The following is a 23,690-nucleotide window of genomic DNA, read 5'->3' as shown; positions in this document are numbered from 1 at the left end:
ATTGAGTGAGAAAACACAAATTAATCATCCTGAACTGGTGCGCTCGCATAAAGATTTGATTTAATCATTTTCTTTGTGTTTTATTTTAACACGACCTACGCTCAGATGCCCAGATTCACAGATGTACACTTTGCAATGATGTAAGAAATACTCAGACCCCTTTCTTAAGTAAAAATAGTAATATCACTGTGTTAAAAGTCAAAATCCTGCATTCAAGACTTTTTTTCAGTTAAAGCACAGAAATATTATTAGCAAAATATACTTAAAGTATGATAGGCTAGACCCTACTTGCCTCTTTAGAATGTTGTATTACTATTTTATGCATTTATTTAACCTTTATTTAACCAGGAAGTCTCATTGCGATTGAAAATCTCCTTTACAAAGGAGACCTGGCCGGGGTAGCAGCCAATCAATACACATTTAAAATGCAACAAATACAACATATAAAACAAAAATCCACAATGAAACAACAGCTACTCAAACATAGTGGCCTCTCAAGAAAAACAAGCACATGTCCTTTATAATGCCCTTAAATTCATCGATTGATATAAGTGTATAAGTGTAATGTCCAAGGTGCAGAGTAGGAGAGTACAGTTTTCCCCAGATCTGTTAAAACCCAGGGTACATTAAAAAGAAACCACTTGGAGGAGCGAAGCTGGTAACTACCAGAGCTGACACACAGAAGGGTGCAGAGGTAAGGAGAAGGTTTGCCCAATATTGCTTTATAGATAAAGATATACCAGTGCTGTTGTCTGCAAGTGGTCAATGATGTCCAACCCACCAAATCATAAAGCTTGCAGTGACGAGTAAGTGACTTTGTATTTTAATAAAACGTAGAGATACATGGTACACTGAATCAAGGCTGCATAAAATGGAGGAGGTTGCATGCACATAAAATATGTCATCAATCACAGACAGAAAAGTAGCTTCCATAAGTTTTTTCTTAGCACATCTTCACCTTAATCTTCCTAACCAGAGAGGCAATGTGCACATTAAATGAAAGCTTGTCATCTCTTGATATACCCAAGTACTAGTATGAGGATACTGTTTATTTCTGAGGCATTAACATGTAAATAGTATTTTAACTGAGGCTGAGGTGGATCTATTACTACTTTATAATAAGTTGGGTAGTTTTATCTATAACAACCAATTTTGTTTAAAAACCCATCAGAGGTCTGCAAAGGTAACAGTGACTGTCAGATAAGTGGAGTAAAAGTACTACACAGTATTTCCCTACTGTACTAGAAGGAGAAAGTAGAATCAGACTGAATAGCCTACTTAAGCAAAGTATAAGTATTTGAAAATTGCATATAAGTACAGTAACATTGTACATGTGCTGAGGTACTTTCCACCACTGACTCATAGACTTTTATGTCTGCATGAATAAGATGATAAGTGACAGAAAACAACTAAAGGACATCTAACCAACCTTAGTCATAGGCCTCTTTCACTGAAGACATTTTACATGTCACAGCAGGAAAAACACAAGTGTGAGTAATAGAATAAGTGATGGTATGGTCCTATTGTTGTTCGTGTTGTCACACTAGTCACACTGTCATGACTAACAGACACTTAAATAGATCAGGGCTATCTTTAATGTTATTTGTAACGCCTGTGCTTTTCCTCTGCAACAAGTCAAATGTTTATCAAAAAAACAACAACTAGAATTACGTAAAGCCACAGTAATACGTTAAACTTTTTAATTGTTCATTATATAGAATGGGCCATTACAGAATGGTATATATATATTGTATCATATTATTATTATTCTTACTAATGTACTGTATTAATGAGTAAACAGCATTTTAATGTTGTAGTTGGTCATCGGGGAGACAACTTACGCCACTTTATGCATTAATGGGTAGTTTATTTCTTATCAAGGCATCATATTTAATAAAGCTGATCATATGTTTTGTAAGATCTTCAGCTAGAAAGTCAAATAAATGTAGTGGTGTAAGATTAAAGTGGAGAAAAAAAATAAAGTAGAAGAACTCTAAATAGTCAAGTAGGCTACAAGAACAAGACAAGCTGTGTTTAATGGCTCTGCACACCTGCACAGGTGATTTCACTTTTGTCTGATTACAGCCGGTGCAGATAGTATGTGCAGACTGATTACTTATCACCTCTTTATTTTAGCTGCACTTATGGTGTGACAAATTACAACTTTACCATTCATATTTACTAATTACTCTAGATGATGTCTTTATTTCCAGATGTATTTAGTATTTTCTTTTAGAATTTATACATTGAGTTTTCTTAGGTTGGGCAGTTGTTTCGTTTATTTTGGCTAGTTGTAAGAATGGGGCAGCACTACACACCACAGGCATTATTTGGTTTAGAACCAGTACGCACTTGTGAGGGTCTATCATTTTTTTTACCAGAACAAAAAGAACCAGGAGCCATTTCTTTGTTCTATTGTTTGCCAAGGATAAAGACTTTATATGGACAATGGACTTCTTTTTCCTGCATATAATACATACATCTACTGCATCAGAAGCCTTTTGATATCAAGTTTGATTTTGATTATGGACAAATAGCCATACTCTAGATCTCTTCTTAAAAGAAACTGCAACTGGAAAACCTAAATTGACCTCAGTTTCAGATATCTTCAGATGAAATTTGGTAAGTACAGTAATAACTAATTTATAACATTAAATGTGCTGAAATAAAGTTATCTGTGTGGACCCCGGAGAGATTAGAGACCACTTTGTGGTATACCAGAGTTGTGCAGGAGTGAGTCCCAGAAATGAGTTGGCATTTTGGCCCTCCTGGATCCCTCGTCTCAAAGTCAATGGGTTTTTGCTTAGATGCCTAAATAAGCTTGGGAGATGTTCACGTTTTGCTCTATGACATGAAATCCATCACTAAATACCCAGCTTATAAATTCTGAAGCCCTTATGTGTCTTAAAAAAGGAGGGTTGCTAATCTGTGGCTGAATGAGACTACAGAACATCATCATGCTGAACATGGCTTTACAGCCTCCTTGTGGTGGCGACAAAGTCATGCAACTCTTTCCTCTTACAGTATTTACCAATTCAAAATATACTTGTAACCCCTGTAAGGGCATGTTTATGTGGACATATTTTATTTATAGCATGGATAACTTTTGTGCTGGGGACTGAGGCCTGCCACTATGTGCCCTGTGCTACTTTTAATAGAATAAATGTGCAGATTCTGATTCCTGGTGTGACAGCTGTTCTTCAATCCATGAGCAACCATTCTGCAGCTGCTACATGACCATAGTATAGTTCATTTATAGCCTAACATTAGTTTTTTACTTCTAGCGATTGCATTTACACTTTAGATATCATAAAAGTGGTTTTAATTTGTAAAAAAAAAATCTTGCTGGATAAAACATGTTAGAATCATAAACTTTGTTTGGCACAGAGCTGGAGGAAACCAAGGCGACGCTGACTTCCTTGGCCTACAAATAAATGTCATCACTACAGCACTATATGAGGATCCTGGTTTGAATTTTGATTAGTCAGAATTTAGATCGGGACTTCAAATTTCTGAGTCTGAATGTATTTACAGATATCATACATTTTAACTTTGATAAAATAATTAAAGCTGTATTTAAGTAAATGTTTGACTGGTCCTAAATGCACCGTGGATATCCTTCATTCTAAATCCTTTTACATGTTAAAATGTCTTACCATAAACATAATTTAATTGGCTGTGTGTCTGGTTCGATTCCATCTCCACTTGAACACTTGTCCTTGTTTCCTTGATGAGGACCAGATGGACTGAACCTCCCTTCATGTTTGTACTGAGCCCGACGGCCTGAGCGAGAACAGGAAGTGCTGGTCCAACAAGCTCAGTTAGCCAGCTAGTTTTAGTCAGGTAGGTTAGCTTGGCGTTGAACTCGCTAGTAACAATGGGGCTGTTCGGTAGAACATCAGAGAAACCACCCAAGGAGCTGGTGAGTACTGACTGCTGAAGACCACGACTGTCTTTCAGAGTTTGTTCGTGTGAAGGAAACAACGACAGCGCCTTTAGCTAACGTGCTAACGTTAGCTGCCAGTTTCGGCTTAGTTCGTCCAATCTGTTGCTGCTTCTTGCTAACTGGACAGCTGACGTTAGTTTAGTTAAAAACCAGGCCGCAGACCCTTTAATAGTACCCTACGATAACCCTTTTTGTTTGTACCTCATTTAACGTTATTCTGTTGTTTATATGCCTCATTAACCGATCAGCTAATCTTCTTTAAGCTCTCTGTTTTGAGAGCTAGCTAACGTTAGTTAGCATTTAAGCTAACACTGCTGCCTGTCGCTTCAATGTAAACAAACCCTGATTGTGTTCGCTGTAGCGTAGCTGACATCATGATCTGTTATACTGTTAAAAGTTATGCGTTATGTTACACGTAACGTTGTGTTGACATTTGTATTACATACCTACTGTGTCAGTTAAGGCATTATCAATGTAGTTTATAGTAAGTGTCAAATTTCAGGTCGTTGAGTGGCAAAGAAAAATCAGGACGGAAATGAGAGTGATTGACAGACAGATCCGAGGTAAGATACAGTCAGCATTTCACAACAACCACTGAACAGCTGTAAGTTTTAAGAAAATGTGTAGTGTTTTGTTTTACTGTAAAATGTCAGTCTAATGAATTCATTCACTTTAATGTAGTTTCACGATTAGTCTGTATTTTCTAGCTATCTAAAAAGAAGTAGAATAAATAATCACATTAGTTCCAATTGGAATATCTTGAAGGGACACTTTTTCTAATAAAAATAGAAACACAATGTTTTGAACTATTTAGTAGAAAGTATAAATGACTGTACACTAAAGGCAGTGACTCCTCAGTATGATTGTTGTATAATTTCAGCATCAACAGTCAATGACCTAATTATATAAGTTATTTGTCTGTTTTGTCTGCATTGACATCCTCCCTTTGTTTCAGATATTAAAAGGGAAGAAGAAAAAGTGAAAAGATCCATAAAAGATGCAGCCAAAAGGGGCCAGAAGGATGTGTGTGTGGTCCTCGCAAAGGAGATGATTCAGTCAAAACGAGCTGTGACAAAACTGTACGCCTCCAAAGCCCAAATGAACTCTGTGGTCCTCAGCATGAAGAATCAGCTTGGTGAGTATGGCAGCTGGGTCATTAGACAAGGGGAACATTTTGTATCATAACATTTAAAATTCTTCATTGTCATCAGTTGAATGGTTTTGCTTTGCATTTTGTGTGTTTGTAGCTCTACTACGTGTAGCTGGGTCCCTGCAGAAGAGCACGGAGGTGATGAAAGCGATGCAGAGCCTTATTAAAATCCCAGAGATCCAGGCCACCATGAGGGACCTATCAAAGGAGATGATGAAGGTCAGCAGCAGCGTCCAACATAAATGGATAGAATTTACTTACAATCAGAATGCTACAAAAATAAAAAATAAAAGATTACAACTAATTCTGATACCATACCATTTACTTATTTCTAAGAGAAGTTGCTAAACTATGGCATCATGTACACGTATTCAATTTTCAGGCTGGCATTATTGAGGAAATGCTGGAAGACACATTTGAGAGCATGGAAGATGAAGAGGAGATGGAGGAAGCAGCAGAGGAGGAAGTTGACAAGATCCTCTTTGAGATCACAGCAGGTGAAGAGATTTGTTCAACTAAGTTGTCACAATACTTCTTTACATTCCTGTTTTGTGCCTATGTTTTGGTGTCTAGATTTTCTAAGAATTTAAGCTCTGTTTGCCTTCTTAGGTGCTCTTGGCAAAGCTCCAAGCAAAGTCACAGATGCCCTGCCGGAAATCAGCCCCGCTGCAGCCGCTGCTGTTTCAGACGAAGAGTCAGAGGAGGACATAGAAGCGATGCAGTCAAGATTGGAAGCTCTGAGGAGCTAAGGTGAACTGCCAGTGATCTGTCAGAGTCAGTCTGCTCACTCCAAAAAGGACAGAGACAATTCCTGTGCTGGGTTTACAGTGCTGAGCATCCTCTCCGCTTCATATAATAATTATTATTTCACATAATCGTTTGGGGTTAACTTTGTGCTATGACAGTTCATGTCTTTTATTTTTTTTTATAGAACATTTGATTTACTCAGCCAGAAGAAAAAGTGTTACTGCTTTTTGTCTTTATTATCAGGGGTAACCCTCGGTAAGTCTTTATTATCCAAAGTCAAACAGAAGGTTTAAGAACGTGTATATAATGTAAGTATGAAAAGCCTGCTGTGCCTACAGTGCTTCACCATATTCTTCTGTCCTAAGTTATGGACAAGGGGTGGAAGTACTTGGGTATTTATGATCCAAACAAGCGATTAAATAACCACCCTGCACTTAAATCACAACTTAGATCACTATTCAGCAGTTGCTCTAATCTGTTATTCAGCTGTGTTGTTTACTGGCAACTAGCCGACATTATCTGGAACACTAGAGATGGTGGGTGGTTTACTTCTTTTTGATAGTTAATTTTCTGTACAGTCCAAATGTATCTATTCTATATGTGGTCATACATGTTAAATGCACTCATCAGAAAAATACACGCATACTGCCCTAACCCATTTTTTGCATTAACATTCAGCTCGTTAAGTGTTTGACTTTGTAACCTGATTGAGTTCCTTCTCAGGAGGACGATGCAGAGGAAATGGAAAGGTTGGTTAGTGCAGAACCTATGTATTGTGGAAGTATTGTGTGTATAATTTTTCTATGTGAATGGGGAAAAAATACGGAAATAAACTTTTAAGAACGAAGGCCGCCAATAAGCAGACTGTACAACACCTGTTTCTGTACTCTCAACAAGAACCAAGTATACATTTAGCCCTTTAACATCACAATAAATATATGTTTGGCTTAATCTGATCAGAAATAAGCTTTTGGGAACCTGGGCTAACAACAGCCCACTCAGCAGGTCAGAAAGTGTACTGCGTGGAAAGTCTAATTCTGTTGACACAAACACCTTCCAGCAGATAGAGACGCTCTCTCAGCAGCTCTGAAAACAACCATTAAAGAGTTAAATGATAGAGAGTGCTGGTTTTAATCGTTCTCTTCTGGTCAGGGATGGTAGTCTACCAAAAAACAGGTACTGGAGGTATGACTCAGACACTGTCAAATGATTAATCCCCTCCTTAGCCTTGTCTCTTTCACCTGCCAGAAGATTACATTATATTGATAGGTCTGTTGTTTTAAGAGTAAGAAAAGTAAAGCCTTTTGACATTGAATTCCGAGCACCCTTGTTTTGAGTCCATTCCTCGGCTTCAAAACGGACAAAAGGATTAGGTTTCTACCAGCTACAGCACTCCCTCTGCCGCTTTTGTTGTACTTTAACAAAACCAAGCCTCTGTTCTCTGGCTTCAGTATGTAGGCCAGAGGCTGGACAAAGCAAAGGTAGCTGTAATGGAGCAGGGGTTCCCAGGTGAGCAGCGGTGGAGAGATTTCATGCCCATCTAGTTGAGTTATTATCATGTTAATATGAAGAGCTGAAACAGGTAGATGATTCATGTATTTGTTGAGTGACAGGAAGTGAATGGGCAACTAATTTGATGATTAATAATTTAAGCCATCAAGCAAAAACGGCAGCCAATCTCTGGTTTCAGAATCTCAAATGTGAGGATTCACAGTTTTTCTTTTTAATATCACAGTTAAGTGAATATTTGGGAGTGTTGGACGAAACAATCAATCTGAAGACGTCACTTGGGTTTTAAGGAGCTGTGATGGACATTTTCACTGTTCTATATCTTACATTTCATAGGTTAAACAATAAAATAAAAAATTTAAAAAAATATATAAAAATAACCCAATTAAAAAATGAAAACAAATATATACACATAGATAATAGAAACTTAGATTCACCATCACATACTGCATTATTGTAAGTAAACCTAATTAAATTGCCACAAACTGACTCTCTAGATCTCTGGGTAAATAATTAGGCTGCCATGTTTGCTGGTGGTCTGTACTTTAAGGGAATCTAAGGGGGGCAGGGTACACTCTGTGCAAAGGGAAAGGGGGGCAGGGTGTTAATAAGGGGCCCAACAGGTTAATCAGGTAATGCTAAAAACATCTGAACACACTTTGACCAGGCAGCCTCCTGTTTACCCAGCAGACATGCCGAGTGTCCGTGTCGTCTTTGCAATGCAACACTGCCATCTATGGATAAGGGTTACATTCCGCCGCTCACTGTTTATCCTGCATCACGTTGCCGCCTGTGTGCGTCCAGACGCAGCCGCCTGGACGCGCCTGTCATCTGGAGGAAACTCCTCCCCGCAGACAGCGCGTCCTGTCGCCTTTCCAGCGCAATGGTCTCCTGGATCATCTCTAGACTTGTGGTGTAAGTCATTTTTTATTATTTCTTTCCATATGCTCTGTCATAAAGTGGGTTAATATTAAATAGCTGCTCCCGGTTAATGCGGGTATTTGAGCCGCTCATTGACGGTGCAGGAGCGGCGCGCTTTACAAGCCCCCGCAAATTGTCTAATATATAATCAGAAGCAGACGTCAGTGTGCACGGAGAGCAGACGCCTGGCTATTATTTATTTATTTTTTGCTTGGAAAAACAGTCCAAAATCCACAGGGTTGTACTTTGCAATTTCAGCAGCAGGAATGCTGAGCCAGGCCTGTGTGGACCTTGTGTGTTTCTGAACAGCGCTCAGCAGCCTGGCACTCTTTGTGTTTATCAAATACCCCTTTATGATTACGGACAAAGAGGTGACGTGATTGGCTGAATAATCTATTATCATCCACGTTATGACTATATGAGTCAGATCCAGAAAATCAGAGGCGTCTTTCAGTGGCAGAGAGCTAAATGTCACTGAGCGGCGAGGTGACTGAAACAGGAGCGGTCTTTGAGTGGAGCTATATTCTCTGTTGATGTCCCATATTGGAAAAAACAAAAGGGATGGGTCATCCTTCTCAGGTTACAATGCAAGAGTTATTGATTATTGAAGACGTATGCACAAAACACGATGCATTCCCTTAAAGCTAGGAATTTGAATCTTTAAATAATAGGACGAGGTTTATTACAGTAACTTATGGTTATTTTTAACCTGCACAAAGTATGAATCAGCGCCATTGCAGAGCGTGTGGAGTGGAGTACACCAACAGCAGCAGGCCCAACCTCAAAATAGTGAAGCAATTAAATTTAGATTACTAGATCTTGTTACATGGATGAAGCTGCCTCAGCCCTGGCTGTGCACAACCTGGTTAAGTGGGTCATTTTGGGTCCAGTCTGCAACAGAAAGGTTCAGTTGTCTCCTACAGATGATCTGGTTATTTTTAGTGTCCTTGTGTCTTAACTCTGTCAGAGCACAGTTAGCTGGACTGGACGGAGAGGTGCAACATGATGTGGGTCAGTAACATGATCAGGTCCTACTCACAGCTGTTGCCTGGCTGTAGCATTTCAACAGGGTGCCGTCTCTGTCAGGGCACCCAGCAGCACAGGTGTCCCACACAGGAATAGAAATATAAAGGAAAGGAAGAAAACACATGGAAGCTAATTTTACATCATGTTTATCACCTGAACTGCTTAAATCAGCCAAGGCAAAATCTAACCTCAAGCATGGCTGATTTAGTTTCTTTCTAGAAGGGACAAGCTGTTCCCTGTTTTATCTTTATCTCACCTGACAAGCAGTTCATCGGTTAAGTTATGTTGGCATGGGCGGATTGTGAGACAGTGGATCCCTGGGCACAGATATGCAAAGGCACCGCCACCTGTCATACACAGGAGCAAGACACACTGATTTTGCAGTGGTTTTGCCTCTTTTTTTGCGTGTCTCTGTATGTCTTTGTGGTTGTTTTGTGTCTCGCCACTTAGTGTATCTCTCAGGCCATTTTTTGTTCTTTTCTTTTGGTTGTGTTGTGTCCCATTGTAGTCATTTTTAGTCTAGTAATTGGGTGGGGTTGTTTTTTGTCTCTGAGGTCATATTGTGAGGGGGGGTTGTTTTTTGTCTCTGAGGTCATATTGTGAGGGGGTTTTTTTTCCTTCTTTGAGGTAATTTTCTATGCCCTTTGCTCATTTTGTGTCTCTGTGTGGTCTTTTTGTGTCTCTTTGTGCTCATTTTGAGTCTCTAACCGGTCGGTTTTGTGACATTTTACAGGTGAAGGCCAATGGCCCTTTGGCCAGTACCTGTTAGACCTGTTCAGTGACCCATTTACATATAGGCCGAGGCTCATGGGCAAAAAATGTATAAATGTATACACTATAACAAACTATTTCCAGATATTTTACAAGGATTTCTCAAGACAAAGAAATACATTTAACATGTTAGCCCAGGTCAAGCGTATAATTTGAAATCTCTGCCGTAATATGTTGTCCTTAATTGTTATTTATTACATTTAAAATGTCTTGATTTGATGTGTTTTTGTGTTCGCTTGAAATATGTGTTGGACTGAATTGTTAAATGTTTTGTTTCTGGACTTGATGTGCACATTTCCTCTCTTCCAGACTCGTGTTTGGTACACTATATCCTGCATACTCATCTTATAAAGCTGTGAAGTCGAAAGATGTGAAAGAATATGTGAGTATATCATTTGTATTATTATGAATAGTTTATTTGTGTAGCTTTTGTTTTAGTGGAACAAAAATGCACAGAACTGAACAAAGAGGTTAACAAGGGTAATACATTACAGCTCATATGTTATCAGTAGTTGGCTTTGTGTCAAAGGTTACTTTCCCAATAGTCCAAGGAAGAAAGAGAGGCATAAAAGGAAAACACTAACAGGGCATCACATGAGGTATCAGTCTCTGTCCATCTAGCCTCTAAAGGGAATGAAAATGACTAATTGTAATGACATTTATCTTCCACATTCATGTGTAATAACCATTTGGACCAATACTTACAACACTTATCGATACAAAATCTGAGAGAAGAGAAAAGAGAAGTTTCTCCATGTCATACATTTCTTATTTGTATTTTAGTTACAAGATGATATCATGCAGGGTTGTCTTCATAAATATGATTCTGCAGCTACTGTAACTGTCTTTAACCGCTGTGTTACATTGCAGGTAAAATGGATGATGTACTGGATCATATTTGCCCTGTTCACTGCTGTGGAAGTGTTTACAGATATGTTTCTTTGCTGGTAAGTCACTTCGGATATTTAATGTTGATTTATTAAATAGTATGTGTCCCAATCACATACTGGGATGTAAAGCTTTATGCTTTGTTGTACCAGTAGCTCCATCATTTTGTGTCTCCATTGCAGGATTCCTTTCTACTATGAACTGAAGATAGCCTTTGTGGTGTGGCTGCTGTCCCCTTACACTAAAGGCTCCAGTGTGCTATACAGGAAGTTTGTTCATCCCACGCTTTCCTCAAAAGAAAAGGTGAAAATCCCTTCCTTTCGTTGTTCCTTCCCTTTTTTCCTGCTGGTGCAGTTCAAGGAAAGGCTGAGGTGAAAACATTCAGTTTAAGTCAGTCTGTGTTTTTTGTCACTAATAGAATTTGAGCTTTGCAGCTGTGCAAAGAACAAAAAGTGCCTTTGTGCCAATTCAGTTTTCCACATTAGCTGTTAAAGATGTGTTCACAGGTCAGGAGAAAGGAAGTGTCCTGGTGATCCTCCCTTTCTCTTTTCCTTTTTCCTCTGTGGATGACTCAGGAAACACGTTAGATTAATGATGTAATCAAGCAATATGAGAAATACCTGTCAACATGCTGTAAAATAAGAGTGACATATTAATTACAAGAGACACAAAGTTCATGTTATTTTTTTTTGTGTGCTTGTTTCAGGACATTGATGAGTATATCTGCCAAGCGAAGGACAAAAGCTATGACACATTGGTGCATTTTGGGAGAAAAGGGCTGAATGTTGCCGCCACAGCTGCAGTCATGGCTGCAACAAAGGTAATGCAGACGCTGGATATTTGCTTTGTGTTGACCTGGGGTTAGGGTGGAGGGTCATTGTTTACAAGGGCGTAGGTTTCGTTTCAACACTGGAGGGGACACATGAAACAGGGGGGTCTAGGGGTCCCCTGCCAGAAAATGTTAAGCATCAAACAGCTAATTTCCTGCATCAATTTATGGTGTAAGTCCTCTGCTACATGCACACGTCATGAATACCGAAGGAGATGTGTCCCCTGTGACCCCCCGAAATCTATATGAATGTGTATAAGCGTATCAAGCCTGGTACATTGTTTGTGATTCACATATCAAAGTAGGCTTATTGAATGTTGGCATCAAATTATTTAAGCCCTTGAAGATGATCTATGCTCAAACTGTCACACATTGCTGCCAACTCTAAAATGAAACCCTGGTGTTACCTGTTGTAGAGCCAAGGGGTCCTGTCAGACAGGCTGAGGAGTTTCAGCATGCAGGATCTGTCTTCCTATCAGTCTGACCCCGATAACACCGCCCCTGGCACTACGCAACCTGCAGCAGCACAGCATCGGACCCGATCTATGATGCGCAGCAAGTCGGAGAGCTACAACAAGGGTGAGCAGACACAGAGCACAGAAAAGTACAAGCCTCTATAGAGACTGACTGGATCCAACAAGCTATTAGTGTTAAACAGGCGTATTGAATTTTCTGTTGTGGTGTTGAGAACAATAGCTGTAATAGTGGGATTCTAATACAACAGCAGCGCCTGGTTTGTTTGTGTAAAATAGATTATCATGTAGATTTCTGTCTTCCTGTAAAAGCTTATTTAAGCTAGCAGATATTGTTTAGGACCCCTGTTTTCCTGAGTGGCCCCCTAACTTTAGTTCTGCCTTCCTGTTTGGAGCAGGTCAGGCCTCACAGGGCTGCCAGGCTCAACACCCTGTGATAAAACTCACATGTAGCTGGGGGGATTTGTTCCTACTTTAACATCATGTGGAAACAGTTGTTGTTTGTTTCAGTCTGGATCGGGTGTCATGTTTTTTTTTAATCGGCAAATAATTATTCCTTTGTAGATGGAATTCAGACATAACATTTAGACACTGCTGTTTACGTTGGACAGGAATAGCTGCACAGTTAGGACACAACTAACCCTTTAATTATACAAGGAACTGAGACTGCTTCTGTTAATATCTGAGAATATTCTTAACATAACTGCTGTCATTTTATGGCCACACTCAATTATGGGTTCTCCATAATTTAAAGGAAAAGTCTGGTGTTAGTTTATATTTTTTATTGTTAACAAGTCCCATTAAGAGACCAAAACCATGTTTGAGTCCATCCTTAAGTACTTACTGTCTTCTACACCCTGCCTGTGGCTCTCAGCCCACTGGTTCCCACAGAAGACGTATATATATATATATATATGTAAAGGTATACTATGCAGGATTTTCCTAAAAGGCACTGTATACACTCATACAAAAGTAATCCTTCTCAATGACTACGTATACACACACACACTAATATTCCACTATTATTCCGAACATGACAATATTCTAAATTTGATAGGTGCGTATTTCATTTGGATATTTTCGTTTGGAACATTTTCTGACTAAGGCATGTGTAATATGCCAGTATTATTCAAGTTTTAGGAGTATTCTCTTGACATCTATACAGCACATTCAGATTATGCATCTCAACTGGGATTTTACAGTAGTTTGCGACACACTGCTAATGAAAGAGGGAGGCTGTGTTTGAATGGTTGAACAAGACCGTAACTGGTGAAGTTTTGAAAAAGGAGGCTGCATGTAAACGGGAATATTAGTGGACTATTCATGCCATTAGCCATGTAAAGAGTTTAGTAGGAATATTGTCTTTTCAGAATAAGGGCCTAAACTGAATATTTTGTGCATGTGAACGTACTCAAGCAACACTTATGACCCCATTAAAGTGTGTGACCTGTATTTATTTGCAGAGACTCTTCCCTCTGCATGTATTTTTGCTGTGCCTGGGACGTTCCTTGGCACAGTGCGCAGGGGAGGTCGAGACTTTATAAAAAGATAACGACCAGATTCCAGACCGTAAGCAATAGGCATCCAAGAGGAAGCTACAAAAACCCAGACACAGCACTGAAAAAAAAAACGCAAATGCTGCGAGTCTTGCATTGGTTTCCACTTTCGCTAGCAAACAGAAGCCGAAAATTCCTGCATGGTGTAGCTTTAAACACAGGTGGCAAGTATATTTCATTTTTAAAAAAAGCTCAGTAATTTTCTAGAACTGCTGGACACTGCACTTTCAGGAAACACTGCTAAAACAATAATGAACAGTGTATTTTTTGGAGGCTATTTACAGCAGCGGGTTAATGCACACTTCGTGCTTCAGTGCGTAAAAAAACCACAGTGCCCATGTTCATTGTAATCTAGGAACACATCATTCAGTGCAACATTGTGGTTCACTGATGTGTTTTTATATAGTTTTTGGACAACAATGGAGGTTTATAGTACAGAAAAAAAGGTGCAAGTCTCGAGTTATTGTTGGTTTTGGTCTTTTTAAGGGATTTGTTGACAATATGAAAAATATATTATATCACAAATGTTGTCCTCGAACACTACTGTGATGTTTGAACAATATTGTCAAACATATGTTTCAGCTGTCTGCTCCTGTCATTGCTTCATATGACAAAAAAACATTGGCCTGAGTGGACATAATTCTGCGGAAACTAAACAGAGACATATAATAAGACAGAGGCTTGTTAGTGCTGCAACAAATTGGCTCCCATTTATCATAACGTCCTATTTGGCCTCTGCTCTGTGGTCTGCAGAATGGTAATGCATTATAATATGAACTTTCGTAATCCCTGCTGACTAAAATCAGATGCCACTCTACAGCAATTACACAAAGGGTATTTGGCTTTCAATTTAATAGACCAGCGACAGGATTTACGCGTTGCTCATCCTCTCCACCGACCTTCTCTCACGGTACAGGACAGGATTTTGACATGACTGAGTATGAGGTGTTGGGGTTGGACCGCTGGGACTCCAAGGAGTTGCCGTCCCAGACCATTTCACCCTCTGAGTCTGAGTCCGCACCCGTTACGCCCTCACTGACACCCAAGTCCTCCCCACCCCCCACACCCTCTCCACCCCCCTCTCCTCCTCCAGTTCCGGAGCAGGCTGAGGAGGTGGGCAAAGGGGTGCAGGAAGCATCAAGCTCTCCACAGCTCAGGCTGATTAAGAGGAAGGCTCCTGAGGTACACTGCCTCGTCCACGTGGCTGCTCAGCTGCTGCCTGATCCTAACTGCCCCTTGAGAGTGGTGATTCACCCACCGATTCACTAATTCCTGCTGCTGTGTAGCTAAATAAATCATCATGGTTAAGTTCTTCTGCAACTGTGGAGAGTCTGGCCGCCAACAGGATTTCTGCACTGATGAAGCTGAACCATGTATTGACTTCTTAGTGGAATCATTGTTTCGTTCAAATGAATGTGTGATATTGCTTTTGCATGATTGCAGTTTCTCACTTGTTTGGAAATGAGGCATGAAAATAAGTCCAAACATGGCTGACGGATTTACATGGATCACCTTACAGCGTATTTCACCCCTCATAATAACTTCTACTTTTGATGTGATCTTTGTGGATAATCAGTCCCTGGAATGAATGGGTGTTTTTTAGTGTATTTCAATATCTAATATCAGTTTGTTTGGCATGGTGATAGTGAAGGACACACCTGCATATTTTTTTTTTTTCTTCTGATGGTCAACAAATCCCAATAAAAAATAAACAAAACCAACAATTAATTGATCATTTTGATAGGTATTGTCTGTGTGGCCAAAGCCTGGTATAGTTTATTCCTTGGTGCCAAAGACATCTTGTTGTCCAAAGACTACTAAAAACACATCAGTAAGCCACACTGTCGCACTGGGTGACATGTTACGTCATCACAATTAACATGTGCACTGTAGTTATTCATATCAGAACTACATAGAGGATGTTGCTATCATCAATATTCAGTGGAGGACCAAATATGTATCATTCCACAGCTGAAAATAGTCCCTGACAAATACTAGTCACTCCCGTTTTAACAATATTTCCAAAAAACTACAATGCCCAGCAACTTCACAGCTTTTCAACTCCTCCCTCAGAGAGTCAGAGTCAATAGACTGACCCTTGGATGTACTTCAATCATCAACAGTTATAATTCCATCATTTATTTATGGTATTTTCAGTACCAATTTATGTTGCTATAGTGACTTAACTATACAATAATTCACAATGTATGTCTTCAGTAGGAACCGGCGGGTTTTGGACACAGACACTTAATTCGCAGACAGCATGTGGAGGTCAGCTAGTCTTCAGAGACAGACTTGTTAATTTTGGTCTATGGACCCTGGGATTTGTTGACAATAAGAAAAATACAAAATAACACGAGGTCTCCTTTAAATAATGTGCAACTTGTTGTAGCTATTAGCTGACTAAACTCCATGTCCCTTTTTGCTTTTATCCTCATCTGTCCTCCCTTCTAGCCTCCTCTTAAAGTCTTAAGGCCTCTCACAAGATCCAGGAGTGCTCTTTCTTCAAACAATGAAGCCATGTGAAACTGTCCTAAAGACTCCTCCAGCTGCCTTTGCTGCAAGAAGTGAAAACACTGAATGGCCAAAAGCTACATGACTGAAGCAGCCTTGCTTTGGAATAAGGTATTACCAAAGTGACCTATGATGACCCCTCTATATATACACAGTATCTCATGGCTCATGATTTAAAAACAGTGAGGTTTGTGACACTGAGATAGTACAAATGAATGAATGGGCTCCATGCTGATAGACACTTTGAGTTAGTGGGTTATTGAATATGTATTTATGTACAGTTTGTGTGTTCTTCATCATTCTGATTTGATTGTTTTTATGTATCAGGTTGGGGTAGGCAATCGCATGCGTGTCTTCCCAGTCATTAGTCCACTGTTATTCAACAGAATGTACTGTCACTGTCACTGTTAGAGAATGTGTGAAAAGCCAAGGATCAAAAGAAAAGGCGTTGCTGTTTTTACCCCCATTTAATCTCCTCTGGAGAAATATCTGTGAGTAGCTGAATCTGCACTGATTATCACATTAAGGTATTCAGAAATCACCTAAAAACATATTCTTAGATGAGACAACCTACCTTTTGTGATCATGAAGAGTCAGACAGCAGTGGCAGACAATATTCTGTTATTTACCTCTCTATTAAAGCCTTAAAGAAAGACATAGCAGAAATCTAAAATGTCTCCACACATAAGAATTTATTACACAACTATGTTCTCATTAAACAATCATTTTGCACTATGTTTAGAATATTAAATTACTGCCCTCAGTACTCTGAAATGGCCAAAAATCAGATTAAATTAGTAGCTGAATATTATCAACTATAATAACTTTATTGTTATTGCTCTGTTCTTCTGTGGTAAAGAAATAATTACTTGTGTGACAAGTCATAGCTTTCGCAACACAGAAAAATGAAATCACTACTGCAAGAGTTTTCCTCAATGGAGCAGACTGTTTTTGACAATCTACTGTTCAGTTTGTGAGCATGTTTTGTCATTTAATTGACAATTTATTTGGCAATTTGAGGCCGATCAGGCACAACATTAAAACCACTGACAGGTGAAGTGAATAGCAGTTATCATCTCATGCAATGTTGTGCTGGGAAACTGAGTCCTGGCGTTCATGTGGATGCAACTTGACATTCACAACTCACCCAAACACCGTTGCAGATGAAGTATACTCCCACATGGCAATGCCAAACGCAGATGGCAGTGCTCAAGGAATGTGACAAAGAGCTCGAGGCGTCGACCTAGCCTTCAGATTCCCCAGATCCCGACCTGATCGAGCACTCAAGGGACATGCCAGTGCTCCAGAGGTCCTATGTCCATGCCTCGATAGGTCAGAACCAAGTCTGATCCACTGTGGGACCTCTGACCAGTCGAGACATGGTCTGATCCCTTGAGTCCTGTTGGTTGCCAGGTGGGGTACCGGCATATCCCACAGATGATCGATCAGACTGGGATCTGGGGAATTTGAAAGCTAGGTTGATGCCTTGAGCTCTTTGTCACATCCCTCGGGTCATTCCTGAGCAATGTTTGCAGTGTGGCATGACACACTGTCCTGCTGGGGGGCACTGCCATTGGGGGGGTAAAGTTTCCTTGACAGGGTACACTTGGTCTGCACTGGTGTTTCGGTATATGTCAAGTTGCATCCGCTTGAATGTCAGGACCCAAGGTTTCCAAGCAGAACATTGCACCGTGACAAGATAATCAATGTTATTCACTTCACCTGTCAGTGGTTTTAATGTTGCGGCTGATCGGTGTATGTTACTTTTCAGCTGTAGCAGAGATAGACTATAACATGAATAAATACTTACTGTATCTAAACATGGTTCTTTTTCCATGTTTGAAATCACTGTGTAGTGCTCTGCTGTTAACTGAGCAACACTAAACCCAACGATCTTACCTTCTACTTTTTTTTAGGAATTCATTAGAGGGAGTTTGTCGGTTTGCAGGTTTACAAACTTAAATCTAAGTTAATATTGCATGGTGATACACTGTATGTTTCCATCCTGTACTTAATTCACTGAGCCTGAATCATAGCGACATTTTACACAAAGTATCACTGTGTTGGTTGTTGACGGGTGGACTCCTGCTGTAGACTTATAATTTCCATCATTGTATCTGTATCATTTAGGGTGGTCTGAAGTTTGAAACAAAAGCTTCTCAGGTACAACTGTTCTGTTTACACGTCCATCACTCTGATGTTGTAGATACACTTGTTATGCACATGAAATGTCCTTTTACTGGATAAATGGTGAGAAAAAAAGAAACAGGAAAAATCAGAGTATGTGTGTTCAGCGTTAGTAGTATCAGTGTTAGTGCTGGAGGTGATTTCCTTCTGTTAAAATTCATGCAAAGTAAAATGGAGAAAAAAAAACCATGTTGCTAAGTAGCAGATTTGTATACTTGTGCGTAGACTGATGAACTCATCATTGCATGATGTTTGTTATGATTTGTATGAAAATTGGATTTCTTGAATGATTTTGTTCGGATGCCTTGCTGGTAAACGATGAATTATGTTGTCATTTTTTGTTGCTTTGTAGAAAGAATATGAAATGTTATCTATGTTGGCTTTACATATATATAAATAATGTCTTATTTACCGATAAATTAACCACTTTGACTTTATTCATGACTAAAAACCACTTAAATTATCCTAAGAAATTTTGTTCTGGCAGGCCAGAATGTCAAATTACTTAAATTTCAACCTGAACAAAAAGCAAAAAGCAGTGAAATGATGACATGATGGTCCATGGCTGTCAATTTATCGTTCTACTAGGTTAAATATTTCTGTTTAAATCGATTTACAGCCATTAAATATGAAGCAAAACTTTGTGTGTTGATCTTTTTTGTCTTGCTATCTTAAAAGAAAAATTTAAAGCACATGTTCAACTAAGATATATGATTTTATTACATATACAACATTATAACATTATGAAGATGTCACTACATGAATCGGCAGATTACAGTTTGAGGTTGACCCGATTGTGGTATTTCAGGTAAGGATCATTAACATACCAGTTCCTCCTTTTCCAAAAAGAGGTTGTCATTTTATCCAAAAGCATGCTCTGTGTTTTGTTACAGAATACGTGCTCCCTCAGGCGCTTTCGTCTGGCAGGTTTCTTTTTCCACAGTTTCTTCTTGTAGCCAGCCTGTTCACACCCGAAAACAAGAACTCAGATTGGCAACCCTGTGTGTGTTTAAATCAGTGATTTTGGCAGTTTTACAGTAAAAGACTCGTACCTTGCGTCTGATCCAGAGGCCGCAATGCAGCCTCATGAACCTCTCTGTCGCAGATTTCACACTCTTCCTCTTCCCCTTCTTCAGACTGATATACGTAAGGCTCCTGCTTGGTTGTTGGGTCAAACTGGGAATAAGAGCCGATACCCTGAAAAACCCAGAGACAAAGGTTCAATATACTCAAATTACAAAACGACATTTTATTGCTTGAAGGAATACTTCACCCTCTAAAGGATCATTTGTATATCGATTACTCACCCTATGTTACGTTCAATTTGTGAAAAAACTTGCCTATTGACAGCAACGGTAAAACATCAGTTTACAAACTCTAACAAAATACGTGCAGTACAATTTAAGTCTCACTTATCCAGTGGAACTGGTACTTCCAAAACTGATTGCCCTCTCCAACAGGGAACTGAACGGAAAGTGAGACGTATTTATGCTCTCTTCAAAGCCAGACTCCATTGTCAGAACAATAATGTTACCTTGCCAAACACAGGGGGCTACTGGTCTACTGCTGCCCTCATCAGTTAGTTGGTGATATTTTGTGTGAATCAAAAGTAACCCATTAAAACACCAAAGTCATTAAAGTCACATTAACACAAAGTACCTGATAGAGGCAGTGGTAGACCAGCACCTTCTGAATTCTGAATTCTTGGCAATGGAGTCTGGCTTTGATGAGAGCATAAATAAAGTTTATTTTTAGTTCAGTTCCCTGTTGGAAAGGGTTGTCCATTTGGGAAGTGCTGAGCACGTAACTGGATAAATGATACTTACTTATATTGCACATGTTGTGTGAGAATTTGTAAATGGATGTTTTGTTATTCTGAAGTTAAACTTGAACCCCTATGAAGATTTTTTGTTTTAGTTTTTGGTTTCTTTGTTCACTCTGGAGGCATGTGAGAAAAAGTTTTCTTCACAAATTCAACATAATACAGGGTAAGTAATTGCTATACAAATGGTTATTTGGGGGTGTGAAGTATTCCTTTAACACAAACAAGTATCACTAGCTATGCATAGTTTAATTTTATTTGCTCGGGTTTTGATATATCTGTCTCTGAGATATTGTCTGTGGTTAGCTTACTTTTTTTTATCATTCCAATAAGCCAGTTTTCAAGTTGCACCACTAATTCCAACTCTGATTTTTCTTTTATTTATATTTAAAAAAAAATATATATATATAAAAAAAATATATATATAACAGTGCAGTACTGAGATTTTCCTTCAACAGAACAAAGGGGTCCCACTCAAACCAATACAAAACAGACACAGACAAGGGTGTTAAAGGGGAACTCATACAAAACAAACGCATACATGTTACTCCTATGGTCTAGGACAGTCCAAACATTTTAGTAGAAATGAACAACTCTCTCCCAAATCCAAAAGCTAGAAGGCTAAAACTCAAATCTGTGATGTCATGGAGTATTAAGTCTGGAGCTGCTTCATAGACAATTAATGGTGACGGATGTTATAGATGACACTGAGAGCACCCAGGGAAATGTTCTGAGTAATGAGTATGGGTACATTTTCTATTTCAGAACCGAAAACACTACAGTAATATACAGCTCATTAGGCTATAAAAAAAGAAAACAAACATTCTGTGTGTCTACAAAATTAGTCTCCCAGTCACTGTCTATGGAGTATCTCCAGACTTTATACCCTATGACATCACAAGTTTAAGACTTAATTCTCTGGTGTCTGGCTTTGAAAGAGAATAGCTCATGTTTACAAATATTGATTGAACTTTCAATGGCCATGGAAATAACATACTGGATTTTTAATATAGGTGGTGCTCCCCTTTCACATACTTTAGTGTATAGTGTAAATATAATGTAATTCCTCTTGCCTGGCACGATATACAGAATAGAATTTAAAAGAGAAACATACGTGTGGATATTAAGCTAACTATAAAGTGGTTACAGTAGCTATTGATAATATCCACTTCACATTAGTATCAACAGGGGTGTCCCCCATGTCCTTTACCGTTGTAGGATGTTGTACCGGGGTGTCTGACACACCGCAGCCCGCAGAGGAGCGCAGACAGCGGCTGCAGCAGACCCGTAGAGAGGTGGAGTCTGGATGAGGGTGGAGAGCTGGCAGACCTGTGGTGTCTTGGCGCACAGAGAGGCAGACAGCGGCCTCAGCAGCCCTGTCAGACACAAGGACAACATGACAACACATGAGAGAAGTCACAGGGAAGGAAACGTAGCACTGATGCTAACTAGCTAACGTAGCAACATGACGTATTATCTGTGCTAGCAAACAACACGGAAATACAACTACTCTAAAAATCCAGTGCATTAAAACATGGATAAAATACTAAACACTGACGAACTGAGGAGAGCGAAAAGAAAAAGTATGAATGTCAAGTTGTAAGTACACACCAGACATCCTCCTTGCCAGGGCGGCCGCCATGTTTCCTCCTGAATGCTGGCGTAAGTACGGAGTCCTGCCTGGACAAACTTCAGTATTAGCGCATCCAATGACACAGTGGATTACCGCCACCTAGCAATTGTTTTTGTTTTGTTTTTTTACCTTTGACAGAGGAATGAACTTCACAAGAAGGGTTTTGTTTCAGGACAACATAGTCTCTATTTCTGCAGCAACATTTTGTCGAGTCATTTTTTTAATGATATTAACTGCATGAAAGTTCGGTCCAAAAGTTTCTCCTAACATTGTCATTTAAATTGATCCATAGATTCTGTCCAGTGAATCATTTCTTTAAAGAAGTTAAAGAGTGACATAGATATAAATGGCTGTTTTTGTGAATTACATCCTGAAAGTTGCTCACATATATTTTGGTCTTGTCATTTTACATATACTGGGAAAATAGATAAGATATTACTAATAGGCTAATAGATAATATTAGATATTACTGTAAATTTATAAACAAGCCAAAAAAAAAAGCCGAAGCTATTTATGAGGGAAATGGAACAATATTTGTCAACCATTTCTTCCTCACAAAACAAAAAAAAGCTATCAAAATGATAATGTATATACTATCTTCAAAACCTTTCAATGAATCTTTTACCACAAGTCAGTTATATCTTTATTTCTACTTTATTTATTTTTTTGTTAAATTTGTTTTGCTGTTGTCATCTTTTTCTGTTCAGTACTGTTTTTAGTTTTATTTTCTCAATGCTTCATCGTATGATTCTGTTTACACTGTTTCTGCTCACTTTGTATGTTAAAAGCTTAAAATGAAAAATTACTGAAATTTATTTATTTATTCCTTTTTGCTACTGTATATTTCCAATCAACCAAATTTCAGAGGCAAATACTGTAATTTTACCTCATTACATTTATTTCACAGCCATTGAGGTAATATTTTTTAAAAAGCTTAAAAGAGCTAAGTTTAAGTATTTTGCTTTGAATACTTACTGTGTCTACTTGAATACAGGAATTTTTTAGATTATTTCTACATTGTAACACTGCTATTTTTACTAAATGATCTAAGTCGCTCTTTTACCACTGCTGTCTGGCATTTCTATTAAAATCTTGATTACAAATAGATTAGCAGACAACCCAAAAATCATTGTAGAGGTGCATTTCTGCATCTAGAAAGTTTGTACTCCAGCATCAACTCTCTGTGTGTGTTATGACTCTAACTCATAGCCTTGTATGCAGCTCTCAGTTATATCTGTCTTTGTACTCCACGGCTGTCACACTCTGTAAACATGTTTATCTGATCCAGAGATCTGCTGTTTGTCACAGTCTCCTGTTGGATGTTTATATAATGTGGAAAGAATTGTTCAGTGCTGTGTGACCAAACCACAGTGGTGTTCCAGGGACTTCTCTTCTTTCTTCAGTCTGGTAAACCTCGCAGTAATTACTGAAAACATGCTTCTCACTTGTCATAGCAGGAAATGCACAGGTGCAGCTAATGACATTACCAATGACCCTATTCCCTTTGAGAGTACAGTTCAGTGGCCCTGGATCTGGAAGTTAAACACAGTTGTTTATGTTATTGTGTGATTTTCCTGCTATGACATGTCAAAATGTCTGCTGTAATAAAGGCCTATAGTGTCATCTATGTCTTTACTGAAAAAAACTACAGAGGCTATGTAACATTGTGTGATGTCCATGTGTTTCAGACACATGCCCTTATATGGCCTTTAAAGAAT

At 39.0% G+C, this 23,690-nt stretch overlaps 3 protein-coding genes across 3 annotated transcripts; 2 read left to right on the top strand and 1 right to left on the bottom strand.

Annotated features, from left to right (window-relative positions):
• Positions 1 to 3,762: 3,762 nt before the first annotated feature.
• On the top strand, positions 3,763 to 6,705 carry chmp3 (charged multivesicular body protein 3). Its single transcript, XM_050062466.1, has 6 exons — positions 3,763 to 3,922; positions 4,449 to 4,509; positions 4,902 to 5,081; positions 5,194 to 5,315; positions 5,479 to 5,593; positions 5,706 to 6,705. The coding sequence occupies exons 1-6, from the start codon at positions 3,878 to 3,880 to the stop codon at positions 5,843 to 5,845; spliced, it is 663 nt and encodes a 220-aa protein (XP_049918423.1). The 5' UTR covers positions 3,763 to 3,877; the 3' UTR covers positions 5,846 to 6,705.
• A 1,272-nt stretch (positions 6,706 to 7,977) lies between these two features.
• Positions 7,978 to 19,165, top strand: reep1 (receptor accessory protein 1). The gene is made up of 8 exons (XM_050062053.1): positions 7,978 to 8,267; positions 10,380 to 10,452; positions 10,941 to 11,017; positions 11,141 to 11,261; positions 11,665 to 11,778; positions 12,204 to 12,366; positions 14,733 to 14,998; positions 16,271 to 19,165. The coding sequence occupies exons 1-8, from the start codon at positions 8,089 to 8,091 to the stop codon at positions 16,340 to 16,342; spliced, it is 1,065 nt and encodes a 354-aa protein (XP_049918010.1). The 5' UTR covers positions 7,978 to 8,088; the 3' UTR covers positions 16,343 to 19,165.
• Positions 19,166 to 19,213: 48 nt separating this feature from the next.
• On the bottom strand, positions 19,214 to 22,073 carry mrpl35 (mitochondrial ribosomal protein L35). The gene is made up of 4 exons (XM_050062054.1): positions 21,951 to 22,073; positions 21,550 to 21,715; positions 19,570 to 19,714; positions 19,214 to 19,478 (listed from the first exon to the last, which is right to left on the bottom strand). Exons 1-4 carry the CDS (start codon positions 21,979 to 21,981, stop codon positions 19,290 to 19,292), a joined length of 531 nt encoding a protein of 176 aa, XP_049918011.1. The 5' UTR covers positions 21,982 to 22,073; the 3' UTR covers positions 19,214 to 19,289.
• Positions 22,074 to 23,690: the final 1,617 nt, after the last annotated feature.

Source organism: Epinephelus moara, chromosome 14, assembly GCF_006386435.1.
Source record: "Epinephelus moara isolate mb chromosome 14, YSFRI_EMoa_1.0, whole genome shotgun sequence".
In the NCBI taxonomy this organism is placed as follows: Eukaryota; Metazoa; Chordata; class Actinopteri; order Perciformes; family Serranidae; genus Epinephelus; species Epinephelus moara.
This window is presented reverse-complemented; position numbering and strand designations above follow the sequence as displayed.